Source organism: Anser brachyrhynchus (genome assembly GCF_964034855.1).
Source record: "Anser brachyrhynchus genome assembly, chromosome: 1".
Lineage (NCBI taxonomy): Eukaryota > Metazoa > Chordata > Aves > Anseriformes > Anatidae > Anser > Anser brachyrhynchus.
Window position 1 is genome coordinate 74,282,983 of NC_137694.1, and position 19,385 is coordinate 74,302,367.

General features: G+C 41.1%; 1 protein-coding gene and 1 long non-coding RNA gene across 10 annotated transcripts in view; one reads left to right on the top strand and one right to left on the bottom strand.

Annotated features, from left to right (window-relative positions):
- Positions 1–19,385, top strand: part of LOC308198611 — a 219,763-nt gene that overhangs the window by 120,783 nt on the left and 79,595 nt on the right. The window lies entirely within an intron of this gene.
- Positions 1–19,385, bottom strand: part of LOC308198492 (polycystin family receptor for egg jelly-like) — a 106,506-nt gene that overhangs the window by 65,483 nt on the left and 21,638 nt on the right. For all 3 annotated transcript variants that reach the window (XM_080600970.1, XM_080600971.1, XM_080600969.1), the window contains exon 1: positions 1–19,385. This exon is cut by the window's left edge; it is cut by the window's right edge and continues 21,638 nt beyond it. In XM_080600970.1, the coding sequence (XP_080457096.1) occupies positions 1,359–3,149 (1,791 nt within the window). In that variant the 5' untranslated portion in view covers positions 3,150–19,385 and the 3' untranslated portion in view covers positions 1–1,358.

Sequence of the window (19,385 nt, forward strand, 5' to 3'; positions counted from 1 at the left end):
TGGAGATCTGCTCCGTGTGGGACCCATGGGCTGCAGGGGGACAGCCTGCTCCACCAGGGGCCTCTCCGCAGGCCGTAGGGGAACTTTCAGGCTCTCTGCCCTCCTTCTGCTCTGACCTTGGGGTCTGCAGGGCCTGAGGGTCTCACTCCTCTCTCCCAGCTGCTGTTTTGCAGCAGTTTTTTCCCTTTCTTCAATCTGCTCTCCCAGAGGCCCACCCAGCATCGCTCACCGGCTGGGCTCTGGCCAGCGGCAGGTCCCTTTGCAGCTTTGCGGAACTGGCTCTGATCTGACATGGGGCAGCTGCTGGGCTTTGCTCACGGGGGCCATCCCTGTACCCCACTGCTCCCAAGCCCTGGCCACGTAACCCAATCAGTTACATGAGTATGTAGTGATGTCAGCGTTATTTTACAGTAAGCCCCTCACTTTTTATATCAAAAGAGAAGCCTGACTTTTTTTTTTTTTTGGATAATAAGAGTAGAATATATGGGCAAGGATCATGTGTGTGTCACTATCCAGTGAGTGAAGTGCTTTGTTGTAGATGCATTTTATAAAGCAAATTGATTGTGTGGACAGAAAGAGAAGCATACCAGTGTTTTCCCAAGAAAACATTATTTATTTGACCTAGGATTGGTTTCACTTAAAGAAAGGAACATGTTAACCAGTAGGGAGATAACATTTTAAAATTCACTCTTCTATCAAACTACAAGTATTTATTTTTCTAGTATTGAGCATCCTCAGATGGTTCTTCGCCAACAGGTTGTCTCCTGTCTCTATAGCCAGCTGTGATAGCAGCTTGGATGCCACTGCTGTGCTGGTGAAGCCAGTGGCTTTTCCTGGCCACAGAGTTGCTTACAAAGCCGTGAGGTTGGAAACAAGTTTCCTCTGTGCCTTCAACCCATACTTGCCCCCTCATCCTAGGCCAACCAGTGATTTAGGTGCAGCTCTCGGTAAGAAAGGCTGGCTGAGTGTCGTTGTAGATGAAAGGCAAGAAGACAAGATTTGCCCACGAGTGAGGATGTTCTAATAGCTTGTTCAGAGGGGAGAGTCTGGGAGCGAACTAGTTCAGAATACGTGGGTTGTAGTGAAAACTGTTGTTCTGAACAGAATAGGCAAAATTTAATAGCAGAGCAAAAAAGGCGAGGTGGCTAATGAAATTTCTTCTGAAAATAGAAGCCCTGACTTTCATTTTTGCCCTTCCCAGCACCTTTCCAATTTCTCCGGCTTCTGAAGGCTTACGCTGCTTGGTGTCTCTGATTTGGGCAAGTTTAGAGTGCTTCTGCCTCATCTTGTCTTCATTTGGCTTTTTCTTATCCAGCTTAATCTTGGAATAATATTCCTGAGTTAACCACATAATGTTCTCACAGCACTTTGGACGAATTGATCTCATAGCTGAGACTGAAAGGGATTTTAGGACTGGAAAGAAGAACACTCTTAGAAAAGGAGGTTGCCGATCCAGACAGCCACTCAACTGAAGTCTGGTAGCCGTAAGAGAGACCATAAAGGACAATGAAAAATGATGATACCCCAGTTACAGCTAAAAGCAATGCCCACGAGAGGTAGACGCACCACCGACAAAGATCTATGTGAGGTCTCTTGTGAAAGAGCCTGGAGGTGAGGCCTACTGGCTTGCTTGCTTTAAGAAAGTTGCCCCCTTCTTCTGCAGAGTCCTTCTGAGCCAAGGCACGAGGAGAAGGTTCCCTCTGGGAATACTTAAGTAAGGCAATGATAATCTTTTCGAGATAGCAGGTCACCAAAAAACAGGCAGTTCCTTTTATAATTGATCTCAGGTACATCAAGTGGATTGGATATTGTTCATTGCTGGCCACTTTGAAGAACATGATGTTAAAGAGCAACTTCAGTAATAACATTGCTACCCAACAAGATGACCTTTGGAGCCTGGTGAAAGTGCTGGTGGGAAAGCGAGCAAAAATTGAGGTCCACAGATGGCCCTCTCTCAGATGATTGGAGAGATGGATCAAAAAGAAGTCCTTTCTGGGTAGGGGATCTTTGGGGTTTGTGACGGAAAATGTCCTTTCCAGTAAGCCATCTCCCCTGTTGAGAGAAAGCCACTTCCTGCACATAAATAACCAGGTCTTCCGAGTGGACGTGTTTTCAACTTTGGCTCTGCTTAAGAACCAGCCAGGAGATGGGCCTCTGTTATTGTGCCAGATCCCGAAGGCACAGATGTCTCCTAAGCCTTCCCTAGTAGTCAAGAGAAAGCGGTCAGTGCTTCCTTGATGGAAAGAAGGAACCTGTGGGTGCCATAAGCAGTGGACATCGCTTGTGCCGTTCTGACTGATGAGCTGGAGAAAAATGTCAGCTTTGGTTCCAGCTCCCCAGCGACTGCCTGTGTATAAGGTGACCAAAAAGCTGACTTTGTCCAAGGGGTCATTGTTAGGCAGAACTATAATCTTGTCTTTGCTGGCCCTGTCAGCCCGGTCTTTCTGCATGGCCCAGAGGGACAAGAGCAAGTAGGCTGCAAGAATGAAGAGCACCGTTAAAAGTGTCACAGGGTTTTTAGGAATGTCTGCTATCAGCACTTTCTCCAGGTCTATCATGTTGGGGATAACTATTGCTTTGGCTGCCAGGAACCTGTTGTTGAATGTGGATTTATTTGAGGCCGTGTGGACTGATGGGCTTCCGCAACTCTCTGTCATCTTGCAGATGCACTGTTCCCTTTGCCAGTCTCTTGCAGAGCCAAGCCTGCAGACATCTCTGGCGATATTTGCCACCAGCCTAGTTCTTTGGAGCAGAGGAGTGCTTGCCGGTGGGAGGCCTGTCTGCAGCATGCCCTGCCCTACCCAGCGAGAGGTGCTCCTCACCCAGGCCGATTTCAGGTACCAGATGCAGCGTGGTGCGGCTGGTGGCTGCATCTCTTTCCTCTCAGCCTCTGGTCTTACTCCTGGGCCCAGGTGGTAGTGCAGCGTCCCGGTGCCGCTCCTCAGGCATGCAACGCAGCCCTGGGTGTCGCGTTGTTGGGAGACATTTCCAGGAGTGGCCAGGAAGGTGAGCAGCAGGGGTGGTGGCTGCAGGCAGGGAGAGGAGGCTTGCAGGGCTTGGTGGAACAAGTTGAGCAGCGGAACGAGGAGGAGAAAAGGGCACAGAGGCATGTCAGCAATGACCAGAAGGTCCTGAGGGAGCTCTGGCATTGCAGTGCTGCCCACAAGTGGGAGCCAGCTGAGGAGTCCCAACTGTTAGTGGGTGTCCTTGGAGATCAGAATGTGCTGCATGGAGACCAGGACCTGTCCCCCTCCTCCCCGGCACATTTGTCAAGGGGACCTGGTGCAGGCGCCATCTGTGTCCCTTGGGCGGCAGCTGCCTGGTCCTGGGCTGCCTTGGCCCGGGTGTGCTGGGGCAGGCAGGACAGCTGTCCGCCAGCAGACATGGCTGCCATTCCCCATGAGCTGGAGTTTCCGTCTCCTCCTTGGCAGCCAGATGGTTGGTGGAGCAAAAATTGCTCCACCATTATCTTAGATATTCATAGTACTGGTTCATAGGAAAAACTTAGCTAAAAGCAATAGTTGGCTCAAATCTTATAGCAAGGGAAAAAAGAGCCATGTTCTTTGTAGGTTATAAAGATCTAAAGATGTGCAGAAAGTTTGATATTGGTCTATTATGTATTTTCCTGTATAGTGAAAATGTTGATTGGAGGTATAGCTTAGAACAGTTTCTTCAGTATGTCTTAGTTAGTATTTTCTCAGTTGAAAATACTACAGGAAGAATGCATTGAGGTATGCCCTTGCTATGGCTGTAAAAAATCATGCCCAAACATGCAACTTCTGCTAACCAAAACATAAAAAATATATTCTTGATGACGAAGGTCATAATGCTGTTTTGATATAAATGTTCAACTTTCCAAGCAAAGTTTCGCTTACTAGATCTGAGCTATATGGATACTTTCCCTTAAAGTCCTACACTTAAAAGTAATTTTCTGTCAAATTCTGTCCCCAACATAAGCCTTTCCTCCTTTAGCTCATGTAGTTTACTTCAAATGCCTTGGCCACCTGTAAGCTGTGGAGTGGTTGGGCTGAAAACAGTCAATGCATCTCTTATCAGCTGTTACCGCCTTCAACAATTCTAGCATTGCTACGATAAAATAAGGGTATCACTTCTCAGCAAGTGATACAGCTTGCGGGTGGGAGGAACCACTGAAATTAATGGGACCACCCATATGCGTAAGATCATCTGGAACCCTCTGCTTTCAGTTGAGAGCACTTATGTTCATTTTACAATGACTCTCTGTTTAGGCTTTGAGAATCATAGCTTTTCCTCTTCCAAGTTTATCCCAGCTTCAGAAAATCTTACCCCACCTCCCATTTTGTTCTTCCCTCTCCCCCCCAGCCAGCATATATAGACATTCATGTTGCAGCCTAATGTATTGTCCTTATATCACTGCCAAAAGCCTTTTGCATAATCCTTTTAACAGGATTTTAAAGCAGTATTTTGAATACCTGTAACACAATTCAATGGCTTGAAGATGACAGATTTCTATGCATGGTAGGATAGGGGAAATGGAAGACTACCCAAGAGTGACATGACTGTAGGAATTCCTCTCTGGGCTAGAGTTGTGAGGAAAAGATAAGAGCTGGAAGAATGGAATATAGACATAGGTAGGGCAATGACCTTAAATTTAAGTAAGGTACAGTCATATGACTTCAAGCTTGGAAATGTCATTTGAAACAATATTTTTCTGACAGATACTAACAAACAATCTCTTCATGTGAAGGATAACAATTTTTGGAGATGTTTGTCTCTGCATCTGCAGGATCCTGCTCAGGAAGCCAGGTGATTCTCATGAAGCAAAACCTTTTAAATCAGAAAGAGAAAAACACAGGTATTGCCAGCCTTGCCAAAAGAATGTGTGTGTCTGAGTGTGTGCATATATACATATATATAAGAGTACTCCAAGGTAAGAACGACAGTTGCTTCACAAGAATGTTAGCCAGCTTTGGATGCTTCACTTCGGGTCCCATTGATCTGGGTTCATCCAGTTGATTTAAATGGTCTAACTTGGCTCCTCTCTTCTGTGAGGTAGATCTCTTCACTATCAAACTCTAACCACTAGCCTTTGTAGTTTGCATCCCTTGCTGGATTTCATTTTCAGTCCAACTTTCTTCCCTAGCTATGTCTTTGGTTGCCTAGGCAATGTTTCTGTATACCTGCCTCAGCTTCCGACTTCCGTATACTCCCCTTTTATATTTGACTTACTCAGGAGCTCTCAAAGTCAAGCTGGACTCCTGGTATGGTTGTTAAGTTCCTGGCATGCTGGATTTGATTGCTTCTGTGCTGTGGGAGTTGTCCTCAAAGTTTTTAGTCAGCTCTTCTGGCCCCTTTGCCTGTCAAGACAATGTTTCACAGGGTTTCACCCACCTGTACAAACAAAAGTCAGGTGAAGCCCAGGGTCTTTGTTCTGCTCCTTGTCTTCCTCACTCCTTTAAGATCTTAAACTGCAAGCTGTGATCATTGTAGTAAAGGCTAAACCAAACACATCCTCAGCAACTTCTTCCTTAGTCATGAGTAGCAGGTCCAGCAGAGTACCACCTCTAGCCATCTGTCCAGGACTTTTATCAAAATACCCCCAGACAAGCTCCATAAATCCTCTGAATTGCTTGCACCTCACTATATTGCCCTTTCATTGTACGCTAGGGTAGCTGAGATTTCTTGTGAGAAACAAAAGCCTGTTCTCAGAAGTCTTCTTCCTTTTGTTCAGATGAGGTTTTGACTGGGGGTCTGTAGGAGACCTCCACTGTGGCTACCAGTGCTTTGGTGTTCTCTGATTCTGGTCTGTGAGCTCCCATCCCTCTGCTGGTAATCCTGTAGTAGAGATTTCAGCATGCAGTGCTGAGCAGAGCCCCTTCTTGCCCTCCAGCCTCTTTTTTCCTAAAAAGCATGTATCCACCTGTTACAGGGCTCTGTGTGAACATCCCACCATGTGTCATGCCGTTCTGGTTGTCACAGCTCTGCAGGCTTATGCAGTTCTGATTATCCTTTTCCTGTGTAGGCACTTCATTGGGGTACCTGATTGTGTTTTCTCAAGAAAGTGAATGCCTCCACTGTTTTGCTGTTGGGTGCATATACCACTGCCTCCATTTCTCACTCCTTCCCTTCTTTTCGGACTTGGGACCAGTGAGCCTAGTTTCAAAACTTCCTCATAGCTAGCAAACCTGCTGAAAATGCTTTTCTACTTTATCAGGTAGATCTCATTTCTCCCCAGCCAGCCTTGTTACCCAAAGAGCACTGTCTAGTCTTAGAAGCCAAAATCCTGCTGATGTTTAAGGAGAGCAGCATCAGGCCCACATGCCTTTCTCTCTTGCACTTAAAGCTGTAACATGTGCTGTGGAAAGACAATCTGGTCTCCAAGATGTTGGGTAACGAAGAACGTACTTGGTAAGATTGTTCAGTAGTTAGTTTTCCTTACTGTAGCTAAAGTTAAACTACACTATATTCTCTGAATATGTCTAACTTCAGCTTCTTCCACTGAATCTGAGGAAAGCTCTGTCTGCTAGGTTAAAGAAGTACAGGAGAGATTCTCTAATTGAAAGCTCAGATGCAGCTCTTCTGATCCAGTGAAACACTGGGTGTAGTCCTCTTGAAGATACCGGAGTGAACTAGTGGTTGCAATATAAAGGTAGGATGCAAATCTATCATACACCAGAACAACCTATTTAGGCTTTTAAAAGTAGACCTCTTCTTTCTCTTTAGTCTCTGACATACTTGTATTCATTATGTGCGGCTTTTCATAAAGTATTTTTAGAGTTTATGCAGCATAAAGTGCTCCTCTGTACACTCAGGAGAAGCTCTTCTGTTCTCTGAATTCCTCACTGGATGGATTATGATACCCATGAGCTGATGAGCCCATTTCTTGTTTAAAAAAAATAAGTTCATCAACTCTGGTGTTCAAAATTGCATGTAGTTTTAGGCAACCCTTGGGTTGTTGAGTGATGTCACTGACCTACAGGCTATCCTTTAGAAACCACCCTCTGCTTGCTGTGCTCTGTGGTAATATGCATGCTAGGGTTGCTTTTTCTGTCCTAATGTTGTGAACCTGGTATTTCTTTTCTCCTGCCTATTTTTTTTCATCAGCAAGAAGGAAAAGAGGCTGCAACTCCCCCACACATCCACCTCCACGAATTCACAACTGGGATCAGAACTGTATGAAGAAAAACTGACAGGCTGCAATTCTGAATTTTAAAATCTTCATAAATCTCTCCTGTAATTCCTGTGTTGAGAGGGGTCGTGCGCTAAATATAAACCTTTTCAGACAATGAATGAAGAGAAACAGTCAGGGAGCTTATGGTTAGAAAAAGGAAACTACGAACCGATTCTGATGGCACATTACCAAATGCTTTATATCAATTTATCCTGCATTTAAGACGTGATCTATTTGTGAATTGGAGTGATGCGTTAGATAACTTGGAGACAGGTGGCTTTAGAGGACATCTGACATTGCCCTTTTGGCAGAGGGAGGACGGAGAAAGACTTCTTCTATTTTGAAATATTACGGAACTGCTATCCAAGGGGATCTGCTCTCTGAAGTGATTTTTCATTCAGACCTGCAGTTTATTTGAATGTACGTGAAGCTTGGAATAAGTTGATCAGTAGGCAGCCAGTTCAAAATCCATTATTTGTTTCTCAGGCACATCAGTGGTGACAGCTTACTTGCTAACAGGTAATGTTATTTATAGTACTTCTTGCAGCTATAAAAAAAATGGCTATCATTAATAGGGGTCTTGGGGTACTAATAATGCTCATTCTTAAATACTTGGCAGCACTTTTTCCCTTGCAGTTTGTCAGCAGTTCTTTGAAGTGTAATAATCAAGTTAATGCTCACTGCCAAAGTGAAGCCTTTTGACAGAATTCTGCATTAAAACAAAATAGGTTTTGAGTCCTACTAGCTTCTCCTGAAAGCTGAAATGTATGCCAGAAATCAAACTTGTAAGATACGTGCAGAGAAGTTGCTGGTGTAAGTTAGATTTAATTTTTATAATCAGACTAGCAAATTAATCTAGATTTCTCTGTCATGAAGCCATCTGCATGGTCCCAAATGACAGATTTTTTTCTGAAAACAGCAAGTGCTGTTTCCCTAGGATTTCTACTGCAATGTCATTCTAATCCACAATGATACTACATGTATTTAAGAAACTACTGCTAGTTTGTTTTTAAAAGTGTTCTTTAGAAATCAACTGAAATTATGATATGGGAAGTGAGAAATCTGCAAGCTGAAAAAACTGGCTGTTAGAAGGTTAGAGTTTATAAAAAGAATATTCAGCATACCAAATACGAGCTCCTGATGCTCTAGCTCCTGGAAAAACAGTATTGTTTAGGATGAAAACAAAGTGAATACTGGCTAGACAAATTTGATCTATGCTTCCAGTCTCTAGAAACTTACACCGTTGTATCAAGCAGGAAAAGGTGACTTGTCCTCCTGTCAGCATGCTGAGAAGGGAGTGGGCAAGTTGTGGGCAGTGGGAAATAGCCATGTCAGTGTTTCATTGAAATCACATCAATGACACTTCAGGCTTCCCAGTTTCTGAAGGGGGTTCTCTTTACAGATGCCAAAGATACTCTGGATGAACTGTGTAAAGTGGCAACTCTAATAAATTATCTTTTTGTCTTGTTTGACTGAAAAGATTTGCTTTAATGCTTTGGGAGCTGGCTTGATGCTATGATAGTTGGACATAACCAAATGCAAATTTCTAAATGGATTCTTTGCCTAATCTGTATAAAGGACACTTAAAGCAAAAGGATTAGTTGTGATCCAAATCCCTTTGTGAAAGACCAGATTGTTAAAGTATTGGGGCATCCAGGGTTGTTTCTATTCCCAGGATGCAAATGTGATACCCTTTTTCTTTGGACTTCTTCCTAAACTGATGATGCCTGGAACCAATTGCAAGTGGATTCTTTTAGCTTAGGTTTGAACTGTCTAGCTCTTAAAATGAATAAACAAAATCATTCTGACAGGTACATTAGCAAACCAGCTCACAGCATGAATTTATGCTTTCGGTACTTCAGAGTATAAAATTAAGGCATGGCCATGAAAATATCTTTAGACTCTGGTCTCCTGCCAGTTCAAAATATGGGGTGCATTAATCATGTGGCCCCCATGAGCTGTAAAGGAGCAGCTCAATATGAAACCTGCATGCCATATTGCCTCCTGCAAAGACATAATTTCCTCCTTTAGTTGGTGTTTTATTGCAGGGCATGAGATAAGGTTGAAGTATGTTAGTGGTTAGCAGACCTTTCTGAGAAGGTAGCAGAGCTGAGGAACTGAAACTCTTGCTTGTCCTAGATGTCTTGGAGGTCTGTAAGAAAGAATGCTGTTGAAGCAGCTTGTAGAGTCACTCAGCCACAACTTCTGAGTCAGTCACAGTTCAGCATCTCAACAGCAGGACTGCCCTTCCTCTTTAGATAAGCAAAGTAAAATCTTCTAGTGCTTGTTCTCAGTAGGTAACGTGCCTAAATATTTCAAATAAGCTTGTTGAAATATCACAATAACACCAGCAAAACCAATTCCCTTCTCCATGGCTTTCTGCCAGATCAGCTGAGTGCACTGAATTGTGCCAGCTTTGACAGTGTTTTTCCTCCTGCTCATCTTGTGAGTCAGTGGCAGACAGGGCTGGCCAGCACCAGGGTGTGTGGCTGCACTGGGGAGGGACAAGCCCCTGCAGTGCTCCCCAAGGTCCTGCTGAGGAATCCAAGAAAGGTCAGTAGGAGTCACCTGTTTAATACAGCAGTCAATGTTTGAGATGTGTAAGTCAGCTCTAGGGGGGGAGGGAAAAGTTAATTATGATTTGAGAGGAGTTGCTTATGATTTCAGGCGTTAGAAGAGATTTTCCGTATCTGTGTAGATGTTAGCATTAGCCTATTCTTTTTGCATGTGGATGAAATAAACTAGTAATTTTTCAAATAAACTGTCATGCATATCTTTAGCTGTGTAGGAAATCTTTTTTTGAACATTACTAGCATTGAATAATTTTTTGTGATTGGTCTGCTTTCTTTTCAGAAGATGGTAATCTCTTATTCCCCTTATGTGCATAATTCAATAAAGCACTTCAAAATTGAAACTGTAACTGCACAAAAATAGTGCAGAGTGGGGGCAACTGTGCTGAAAGCAATGATCAGAGACTGTACACCCAAAATGGAGGTGGAGGAATATGAGTACCAAATGCTTTTCCAGTTTGTTCTAGGGCAATGGGGCATGTCACTGCAGGCCTTGTAAATGAGCAATTTGTAGGCCAACTATACAAGTTTTTTTTTCCTTTAGCCACAGGTCTGAATGGGGTAGATGCTTTGGGGTGAGAGGACGAATCTTAACTATAGGAAAAAAGCCTGGAGGACTGTCAAGTGTCCTGTAAGTTCTTCTTGACTGTTTGTAAGACTTTTTCCTCCCAGGCATTTTGGCCATATCTGTAACAGTCATGGCTACAGAATTCTTAAGTCTCAGTTGTAAGTGACTGTATAGTGTACATATTCAAGTTCATTACCACTTATCTCCATGAATTTTCCTATAACTACCTGTTAGAGTACTGAGAGATGATATGGATTATTGCTATGCATTGTTTCAGAAGCCTGATTCAAGTACCATGACACCATTATACTAGCAGCTGCCCAAATAGCATACTAATAGCCACCAGTTATTGCAGGAAGGGATTCCATCACTGAAATGGAAAGCTGCAGGGAAGTATTTTAAAATAGGGTGTGGCATTGTCACGGTGATACAATAGATTTTTTTTTTTGAATGAATCTAATTGTTCCACACTGATTTTTTTTTCTGCTATCATTCTAGATGTTGCTACCATTTTGATTTTAAATAAAAGCTGAGAATCAAGTTAAGAGTGCTGCTGCCATAATGTTTCTGGTTCCACGAGTCAAGTCATTACCAAGATCATGTACTATTCTGAGTTTTTGTTTTGGTAACTTTTGAGGTATCCATCTAGCACAGGACCTGTCTTCTCAGAGTCTATTTGACCTGTTGCTTTGCCTGGAATATAATCTGATTGAGATGCTAGGAACTGCCCTAAAGGCAAGGACCCAACACAGATCTGCTTAGGCTTGTGCCAGATAATGTTGGATCAGATGCCTAAGAGTGTTTAAAAAAAAACACCTGTAAAATGGTAATAAATTTGTTTCATATGCATACTGTTTTTGAGGTAAAATAGGACTAAAAGCATATGATAGAAGTATTTTGGTAGAAAGACTTCTACCAAAAAGGGCTTGTTGATCTAGTTAATTCTTGTTAGATAAAATCATATTATAGCAATTTCTCAGCTAGTTAAACCTCAGGGTCACTCTGTCCTCAGAGGCAAAGGTGCCTTGCAGTTTTAAAGAACATCCAGAAGGAAGAGCACTTTTTAAAAAGATTCCAGGAGCTAGTAAGTCTGAGCAGTTTTGTTGCAATCTTATTGATACCACAGTACTTCACAAATGAGGAGCTAAGACATCTGAAGAGGAGGAACCAATATATTTTGAGTATATATTTACCCCCACATACTTCTCTGCATGTCAGGTGCTTTTATAGAATTTAAGTACAGATATGGAGTTGGTTTGCAGAAGGTAATTTGTGTCTCTTAGTCCTTAATTCATGTAAGTATATATTATACAGAACTAAAGATATGATTTTCATAAGAACAAAAACTCTTTAATCTCATGAACATAAAAAGGCAGGGAAATTAGTCTGAGTTTCTTCCAAGCTATGATGAAAGCTAGTTCAGATTGCTAGGCCAAAGTTAAGGGAAATAGGTGGCAACTAGGGTTTGCCAAACAAGATCAGCCTTGGTAAGGTGAAGCACAGAACTTGGCATACATTCTCTGAGCTGACATCTGCCTTCATCCCATCTAGACTCTGAAATGCACACTTGGAAGCAGAAATGGTATTAAGTTTTTTTGTTACATATGAAGTATTACTGTTTTTTTCACTGTACTGAAAGAAAGAAAGGTCTCTAGCTCAAATTTTTAAACAGTTGGTCTGATTTTTTAATGGTTAAAGGAAAATGTCATCTATATGTAATGAACAGTAAGCTTAGCAGGAATATTTGGAAAGTGCTGAATTACTGACTACACAAGAAGATTTTGAATGTTGTTAACATGTGCATTTTCAAGGTGTACCCCTCTTCCACTGTGGTATTTCCAAAGACACTGGAAGTATAAGGGAGCCCAGCTGTTTGGATCCACTGAGAAAGGAAGCTCAGTTATATAGAGCTAAAAATGTTTGCAGTTTCCAGGAACCACCACTATAAGACAAATATTTGCTTAGCAGGGAAACTATGCATCATACACGTAAATGAGGGAACCAGATGGAAGATGCACATGTATGAGAAGTGACTGAATAGCACACATGGGCAAAAAAAATGCTCAGCAAATACATGAAAGAATAAATATAGAAAGGAGATGTGATTAATGTACTAGAAACTATCTGCAGATGATGTGATCTGCTCTGGACACTCTGTTCTCTGCTCTTGTATCATCCCCATGGTATCTAGGCACTTAACTGGCAGATGAGTCACTGTGTCTTTGTGCTGCAGCTTGTTTCTCCATTAAATAAAGGTATTCTTTCCATTCCTGGAGTGATGCTAAAAAGATTGATCTCTAAAGTGCTTTGAAGATACACTAGCATTCATAGACCTTCTAAAGCCTAGGTATTAGTTGGGGAGCTGCAAATAAATATATTCTTATAGCAACAGAAATACGTAACTGCAGTAATTGTGGTTATTTTTTGCATTTCTGATAACTAAGATGATTAAAAGGCTGGGTTAGGATAGCATTTACACTTACACCACAGTAGTGTTCAAGAAAATCCCTGGCTGTGAATGAAATTGCTAGGTAAAATTGTTAGGAGGCCTGTTCCAGGGTCTGACCACCCTCGCAGTAAAGAAACTTTTCTTAGCGTCCAGTCTGACCCTCCCCTGGCACAGCTTTGTGCTGTTCCCTTGCATCCTGTCAGCAGTGACCAGGAACAGAGACCAGCACCTCCCTGTGCACTCCCCTCCTCAGGGAGCTGCAGGGAGGTCGCCTCTTGGCTCCTTTTCTCCAGTCTGGGCAACACAAGTGTCCTCAGCCTCTCCTCACAGGACAAGCCTGCCAGCCCTCGTACCAGCTTTGTTGCCATCCTAGGGATCTTTTCAAGTATCTTAATGTCCCTTTTACATTGTGGAGCCAAAAACTGCAGGCAATAGTCAAGAGGCTGCACCAATGCTAAGTATAGTGCAAGAATCACCTCTTTTGACCGTCTAGTTGTGCTGTGTTTAATGCACCCCAAAACGCAGTTTGCCCCATGGCTGCCAGGGCACGCTGCTGCCTCGTGCTGAGCCTGCTGCCGACCAACACCCCCAGGTCCCTGTCTGCTGAGCTGCTCCCCAGCCACTTGCCTCCCAGTCTGTGCCTGTGTCCAGGTGCAGCACCCAGCATTTACCCTTGGTGAACTTCATGCCAGTTATTGCCCAGTGCTCTGGTCTATGTAGAGCCCTCTGCAAGACCTCTTGTCCCTTGAGAGTCAACAGCATCTCCCTTTTTAGTATCGTCTTCAGACTTGCTGAGGATGCGATCAGCTCCTGCATCCAGATCATCGATAAAAAATGTTGATCAGGACTGGCCCTAAACTTGAGCCCTGGGGTATGCTGCTAGTGACCAGCTGTGAGCTTTGGGCTCTGCTGTTCAGTCAGCTCATCACCCAGCATAGCAGGGACCTGTTCATCTCACCAATGGGCAAGTTGTCCAGAAGAATACTGTGAGGGATGGTGTCAAAGGCCGTACCAAAATCCAGAAAGATTACATCCACTGCCTTTCCTTCATCTCACAAATGAGTGACCTCATCACAGGAAATGAAATTACTAAAGTGGGACTTTCCCTAGGTGAACCATGTTGACTATGCCTGATAATACCTATTTTTCATTCTAGTCTACAAATTCTACACCATTGTTTTAAACTACTTTAGCTGTGTAAGCAAGAGAACAACTGTTCTCCTGATGATCCCATAATCATTATAATGAAAATTGTAATCTAAAAGTAAATTGGGATTTAAATGAACTCACATTGTCCATAAATTGTCATTTACAGCCGCTAGGTTCCCTTCCATGTTGAACACACCTAGAAAACAGTTGATGATATCTGACCCTCTGCAAACATAGTCATTCTGCATAAAATCAAAGCCTCAAGAAAGCTTTGTTAGAATTGCTTGAAAACATGCCATGTGAACTATTACTTACAAAGGACTTTGGTATTTGCAGCACGTAAGTGATTATTATAGCTCTTAAAGCTAATAATAGTTAGTGAAGCTCTTCACTTTGGTATTAATTATTACTATTAATGATTAAATGTGTCTAGTAGAAATTTATGATGAAATAGTTGTGATCCCACCACCTAAAAGGAGATATGTGGTCCTTGCTGTATTGACATTTAGTGGACCCCATTCCTACATACTGACTTGATTTATACTGGTGGAACACTGAAGAATGACTTGAAATGAAATGTTTTACAGCATGTTTTATGCCACTTCCATTGTGTTATACCATTGTAAATGGGCCTTCATAAAGCACAGTCCAAGCAAGTAATATTTCAGAAACCCAAATGATGTCATCTCTTACTGGAAGGAAAGTATCCCAGTTCAGGTTCCTGTCAGAAAGACTTCTCCACAGAATTTGGCCAAAGGTAGTATCGGATCTTATGGTAACAGAAAATCTCAGCTTTATTGTCATTTTGATGTTCTCCTTAGGGTGGAAGACAGGGTGTGTCAATAATATATCTGCTAAATCCAGTTCTAATAACTACAGCTTGTCAACTTCGCCTGCACTTGTTTTTAATCTGTGTGAGGTGAATATACTATGAACTTATTCTGATAACAGAGAAGATTCTTTGTTAGAAAGTTGGAGATGAGGTCAAAAAAGTCGATTGTGAAGATTCTTTAAACTATCTTTAATTGAGATCTATAGCTGGCCTTGTACCTGATTTCCATTCAAAACAAATGCATTATGAAAGTAACCAAATGGGACTTCATGGGGAAATATTCTTCCTGCTTAACTTAAGAAAGCTATTGAATTGTGGCTTTCTCTTTTAGAGACTGAAAGCACAATGGCTACAGATAAATGCCATAGGCTTTACATAGCTTCATAAAATAAAAGACTCTTCTAGTCTTGCTTCCATTTCTGCTTGGAAGTCACAAGTTGCATGCTTACCAGTTTCTCCTTTCCCAGTTAGCATGCTGTTCTTAATTCTTTCAATGGAGATGGAATTAAATATCTTAAATTCCTTCTTAACGCCATCCTATACTGTAATCACCTGTAAGAAAAGTAGCAGCTACATGATAATGCTGATAGTGCCATTTCAAATATTGCTGCCTTCTGTCAGAGACCAAGTGGCAGTAATAAAAAAGGCAGATTTAGGTGCAGAGCACTTAGTGCAAATTACTTTGCACTATTGTCTCTCTTGCTGCTCAGATGAGGAATTTCCTGGGTTGCCAGCACTGAGTATTTTTCTATCCAGCTCCTGACTATTTTTCTATCCAGGAGGTGATGGAAGGGGTTAGGATGAGGGTCTGCATGGGCTCCACGTGCTCCCAGGTGGGTCTGAAGTCTGTACAGCAAACCCAGAACTCTGAAAACTGTGGACTAGAAGTGAGGTGAGGAATGGGAGATTTTGTGTCAAACTCTTCTTCCTTTTGTCTTTCATGAAAAATAGTCTAAAACTGGAATGGCAGCGTCAGCTGCACAAATGCTGAAGCACCTCAAAGATGATTTGACTCTTTCAACTTCTCTCTGATCTTCCCTATGTTTTTGTGCAGCTATGAGGGTTTAAAAAATAAAAATCTGGAATAGCCTTCAAATCTCCCCACTTGTTGGAGAAAGGTATGATAAATCCATTTAATTGTGCTATCCTCTTCTGAAGTGAGAAAGAGATAAGGAATTTTTCTAGTGTCTACAGAGAAGCTGTAAACAAAAACCACAAAACAAACAAAAAAACCCCAACTCCTTAGCTATTAGGATGTGACATTTCTAAAACACTTAAAGTTCAGATATCCAGGCAATGAGGTGGATTATTAGGCAGCTGCTGCTTAAATATCTCGAGTGGTGCTAATGCAAAAAATATCTTGTTGAAAGGAGAACTGTTCTAAGGCTAAGTCTTGTAAGCTTCTTCAAAAATCTTACTACTTAGCTTTTCAGTTTCCTGAAGATTTTTTAAAAGGTATTCAGAACAGTAATTCTTCACTCTAAAGTGATTTGTATTTCAGATGGATTCTTCTCATTTTGGTTAGTTTAGAGCCTTTCTCATACTGCTTTTCTTTAAATTTCTTGTAATTAGATTAAATCATAAACCCCTTTAATTCCAGCAAAAATTAAAAAATTTTAATGCAAAAGTATTAGTCTACTGAATGCTCAGGCTTTGAATCAAATGAAGTTTCTTCCACAAATTTCACATGGCAGTAGATTTCATGTGACAGTAGTTCATACCTTGCCTGCAGAAATATGATCAGGTACCAAAAGTTTTTGATTTCTGTTCTCATATTGTTTAAAAAATGGTACCATGTAGCCAGCTGTGTCCTGCAAAATTATTTAGTTCTACTGCTGTTAAAACTGATGTCTTCTTGCTTGGACTTGTTCTGTTCTCAACTCCAGTGTGTTTAGCCTGTGCAGTGTTCCATAAAACACTGCTATAGGAAATGGTACTATTGCTTAGGTGTCCTTGTCTTAATGTTGCAGTTTCTAATACTCTTTCTACAGAAAATTTAGGGTTTGGAATATTTTGCAAGTCATAACAATCCACTTTTCTGTGACTACTGGAGTCACTGAAGCTAATTTTGTTTGTATCAAGATAACAAGTTCAGCTCTGAGGAGCCTAATTCAATACCCCATTTTCTCTACTCTAGCAGAGCATTTTTAAAGCAAAATGACACTAAATTCCATGGTAAACCCTGGAAAAAAGGAGTTCCCTTCTACCTTGTCTTCTACAGAGATTTTTTCTATCTGCAGAGATGTTTGTCTTTGGAAAAAAATATATTACCTCTGGATCTCTGCACTTTACTCTAAAACTTTCTTTGCACTGGATTATTCTTGCATTTGTTTAATTAGAGTGAGGTTTCAAGTTCCATTTATTCTAAAATCCTACTGGGGAAAAAACACTAAGAGCATTTATGTGGTCTTTGGTGTGTGTTGCACTTAACTTGTGACCTTTTTTGTATGATCACATATTTTTGCCCTTGTGCTCTCTGTCTGTGTGCTTATAGTAGCTCTAAAATATTCAATCAGATCATGTCATATTGTTAATTTTTGTAAGGAAGTATCCTAATGATTACTAATATAGATGTGCCTAAGTTGTCAATCTGTTGTACAGAAATGCAATAACCATGTTAAGTATAGCAATGCTGGGTGTTTCTCTAAGTTACATTTTTCTCATATTGCAGAATACAAATCAAAGCTGTTCAAATACCAATACAGTTTGGGGAATGATAGTATTAGTTTGCTAGAAAATAACTTTCTCAATCTCATTTTGTTTAAATGAATCATTTTTCTTCTCTATAACTACTTGACTACTGTACAGCAATCACCCCAATAATGAAAGACATTTAGTCCTTAAGAGTCAAAGCAGTCTATTTCGTTTCAAAGCCATTTAATTTTGAAGTTCAAGAAAGTGAATCAATATCTTCATAAAAAGTCCCCACACCTTGCCCACTAGTCTAATTTAAATTGTTACACCAGTTTATAAAATACTCTGTAGCATACTACCTAATTCTTACAAGCTTAGTGTGCATAGTTCCACTGAAATTCAGCAAACTTAAGTTGTAAAGAATTTTTACTTTAGCAAAGTAGAGCCATGTGCAGTAAAAACTCATTCTGAAATACAGTATAAAGCCTGTACTGCGGTAAGTAGCATAGTGCCCACCCCTAGGAAAGTTGTTCCTTTCCATAATATAATGTTGGACACGCCCAGATAACGGGGATAAACATGTTAAAGCTTAGCACAGAGTTCATCATATAATTACAGGAGCTATCTTTTTTCCCTTAGGAAATGGACACTCCAGAATTATTTTGCATGCTTCTGAAATACCTGGTTGTGAACATCCTTGCACACAACACTTGGCATATTTCTGTTATGATCTGAAACATCTCTCCCTTCTTTTCTACAACTTGTGATTTCTTAATACACTGGCTGAATTGCTTTCCTCACCCTAAATGGAGTCTTAAAGAATATAGTACATTGCACTTAAGGGAAGGAAGAGTTGGGATTGTAAATCACTGCTAATAAAATGCTTTGGTGGCAAACAGGAGTGATACTGCAAGTAATATATTCTATACAGCTTGTTCAAAGACTAGCATTATAAGAGCAGTTTGCATTGCAAACAGCAATATTTGTGTCCACATTCATTCTGTATCATCAGTAGCTTGCCTGAATAGTGATTTAAAGGATTCATAGCCTATTAATTTGACAGTTGTTTGTTATGCTTAGTAGAAAGTGAGAGATATTCTTCTCAGGTCACTGTTTTATGTATAATTGCTACGTGCAAGTATTTGAAACCCCTTATCCTTTAGAAAAAGATTTGAATGAGTTACAGCATTTAAATGATGGTTGGTATGTCAATAGTAGAGCTGTGAAGCTACTACAGTAAGTAGACAGAGGTGGGCGTTCCTTGATTTTTTTTTTTTTTTTTGAGAATATAAATAAGAAAAAAGTACTGTGCATAAGGAGAGTACCTCCTGAGATGGCATTATAATTACCATCCACTTGAACCTGGGTTTTCATTCTCAACTTGCACAAAGTTCTTGTAGTAAATAAGGACTGTGGCACATCACAGATCTAGGAACAATCTCTGTAAATTTTTACTGAAGGGAAGGTAAAAGCTTACAGATTGAAAGAAATATTTTCTAACTTCAGACCAAACACTGAACGGACAAGGGAGACTGAAAGCCACTCTAGAGGTGGTGGCGAGACATTAGTGGGAGAGCATAACCTCAGGGTTACATAGGAAAACCTGCTACTTGCAAGGTAATACAGGCACCTTCACACAGCTATGTCCTCCAGCTGGCGGTGTTAGAAATGTCTATCTCCAAATGTAGCTTGTATAAATAAATAAATAAATAAATTACAGTAGCTGTTATCTAATTCATGTTTGTGGAGTAACAAACTTTCACAGAAGCAGGTAGGCAGACACCAGTGAATATCCAGACATAATACTGCCCTCACTAGAAAGAATTGTTAATACATTTTGATTTTGTATGACTTGTTGAAGTTGATGAAGTATTCTGATGCTTGTGATTCTTGAAAGTCTAATTTTCTACTGAAAAAAATAACACAATATCCTTCTGATTTGAGTGTCTGAGAGCTGCTTTAGGCATGCTTTTGAAAGCAAGTTAAAGTTTTTTTTTTAGCTAGGAAGAAACCTCTTAACATTATGCATTTAA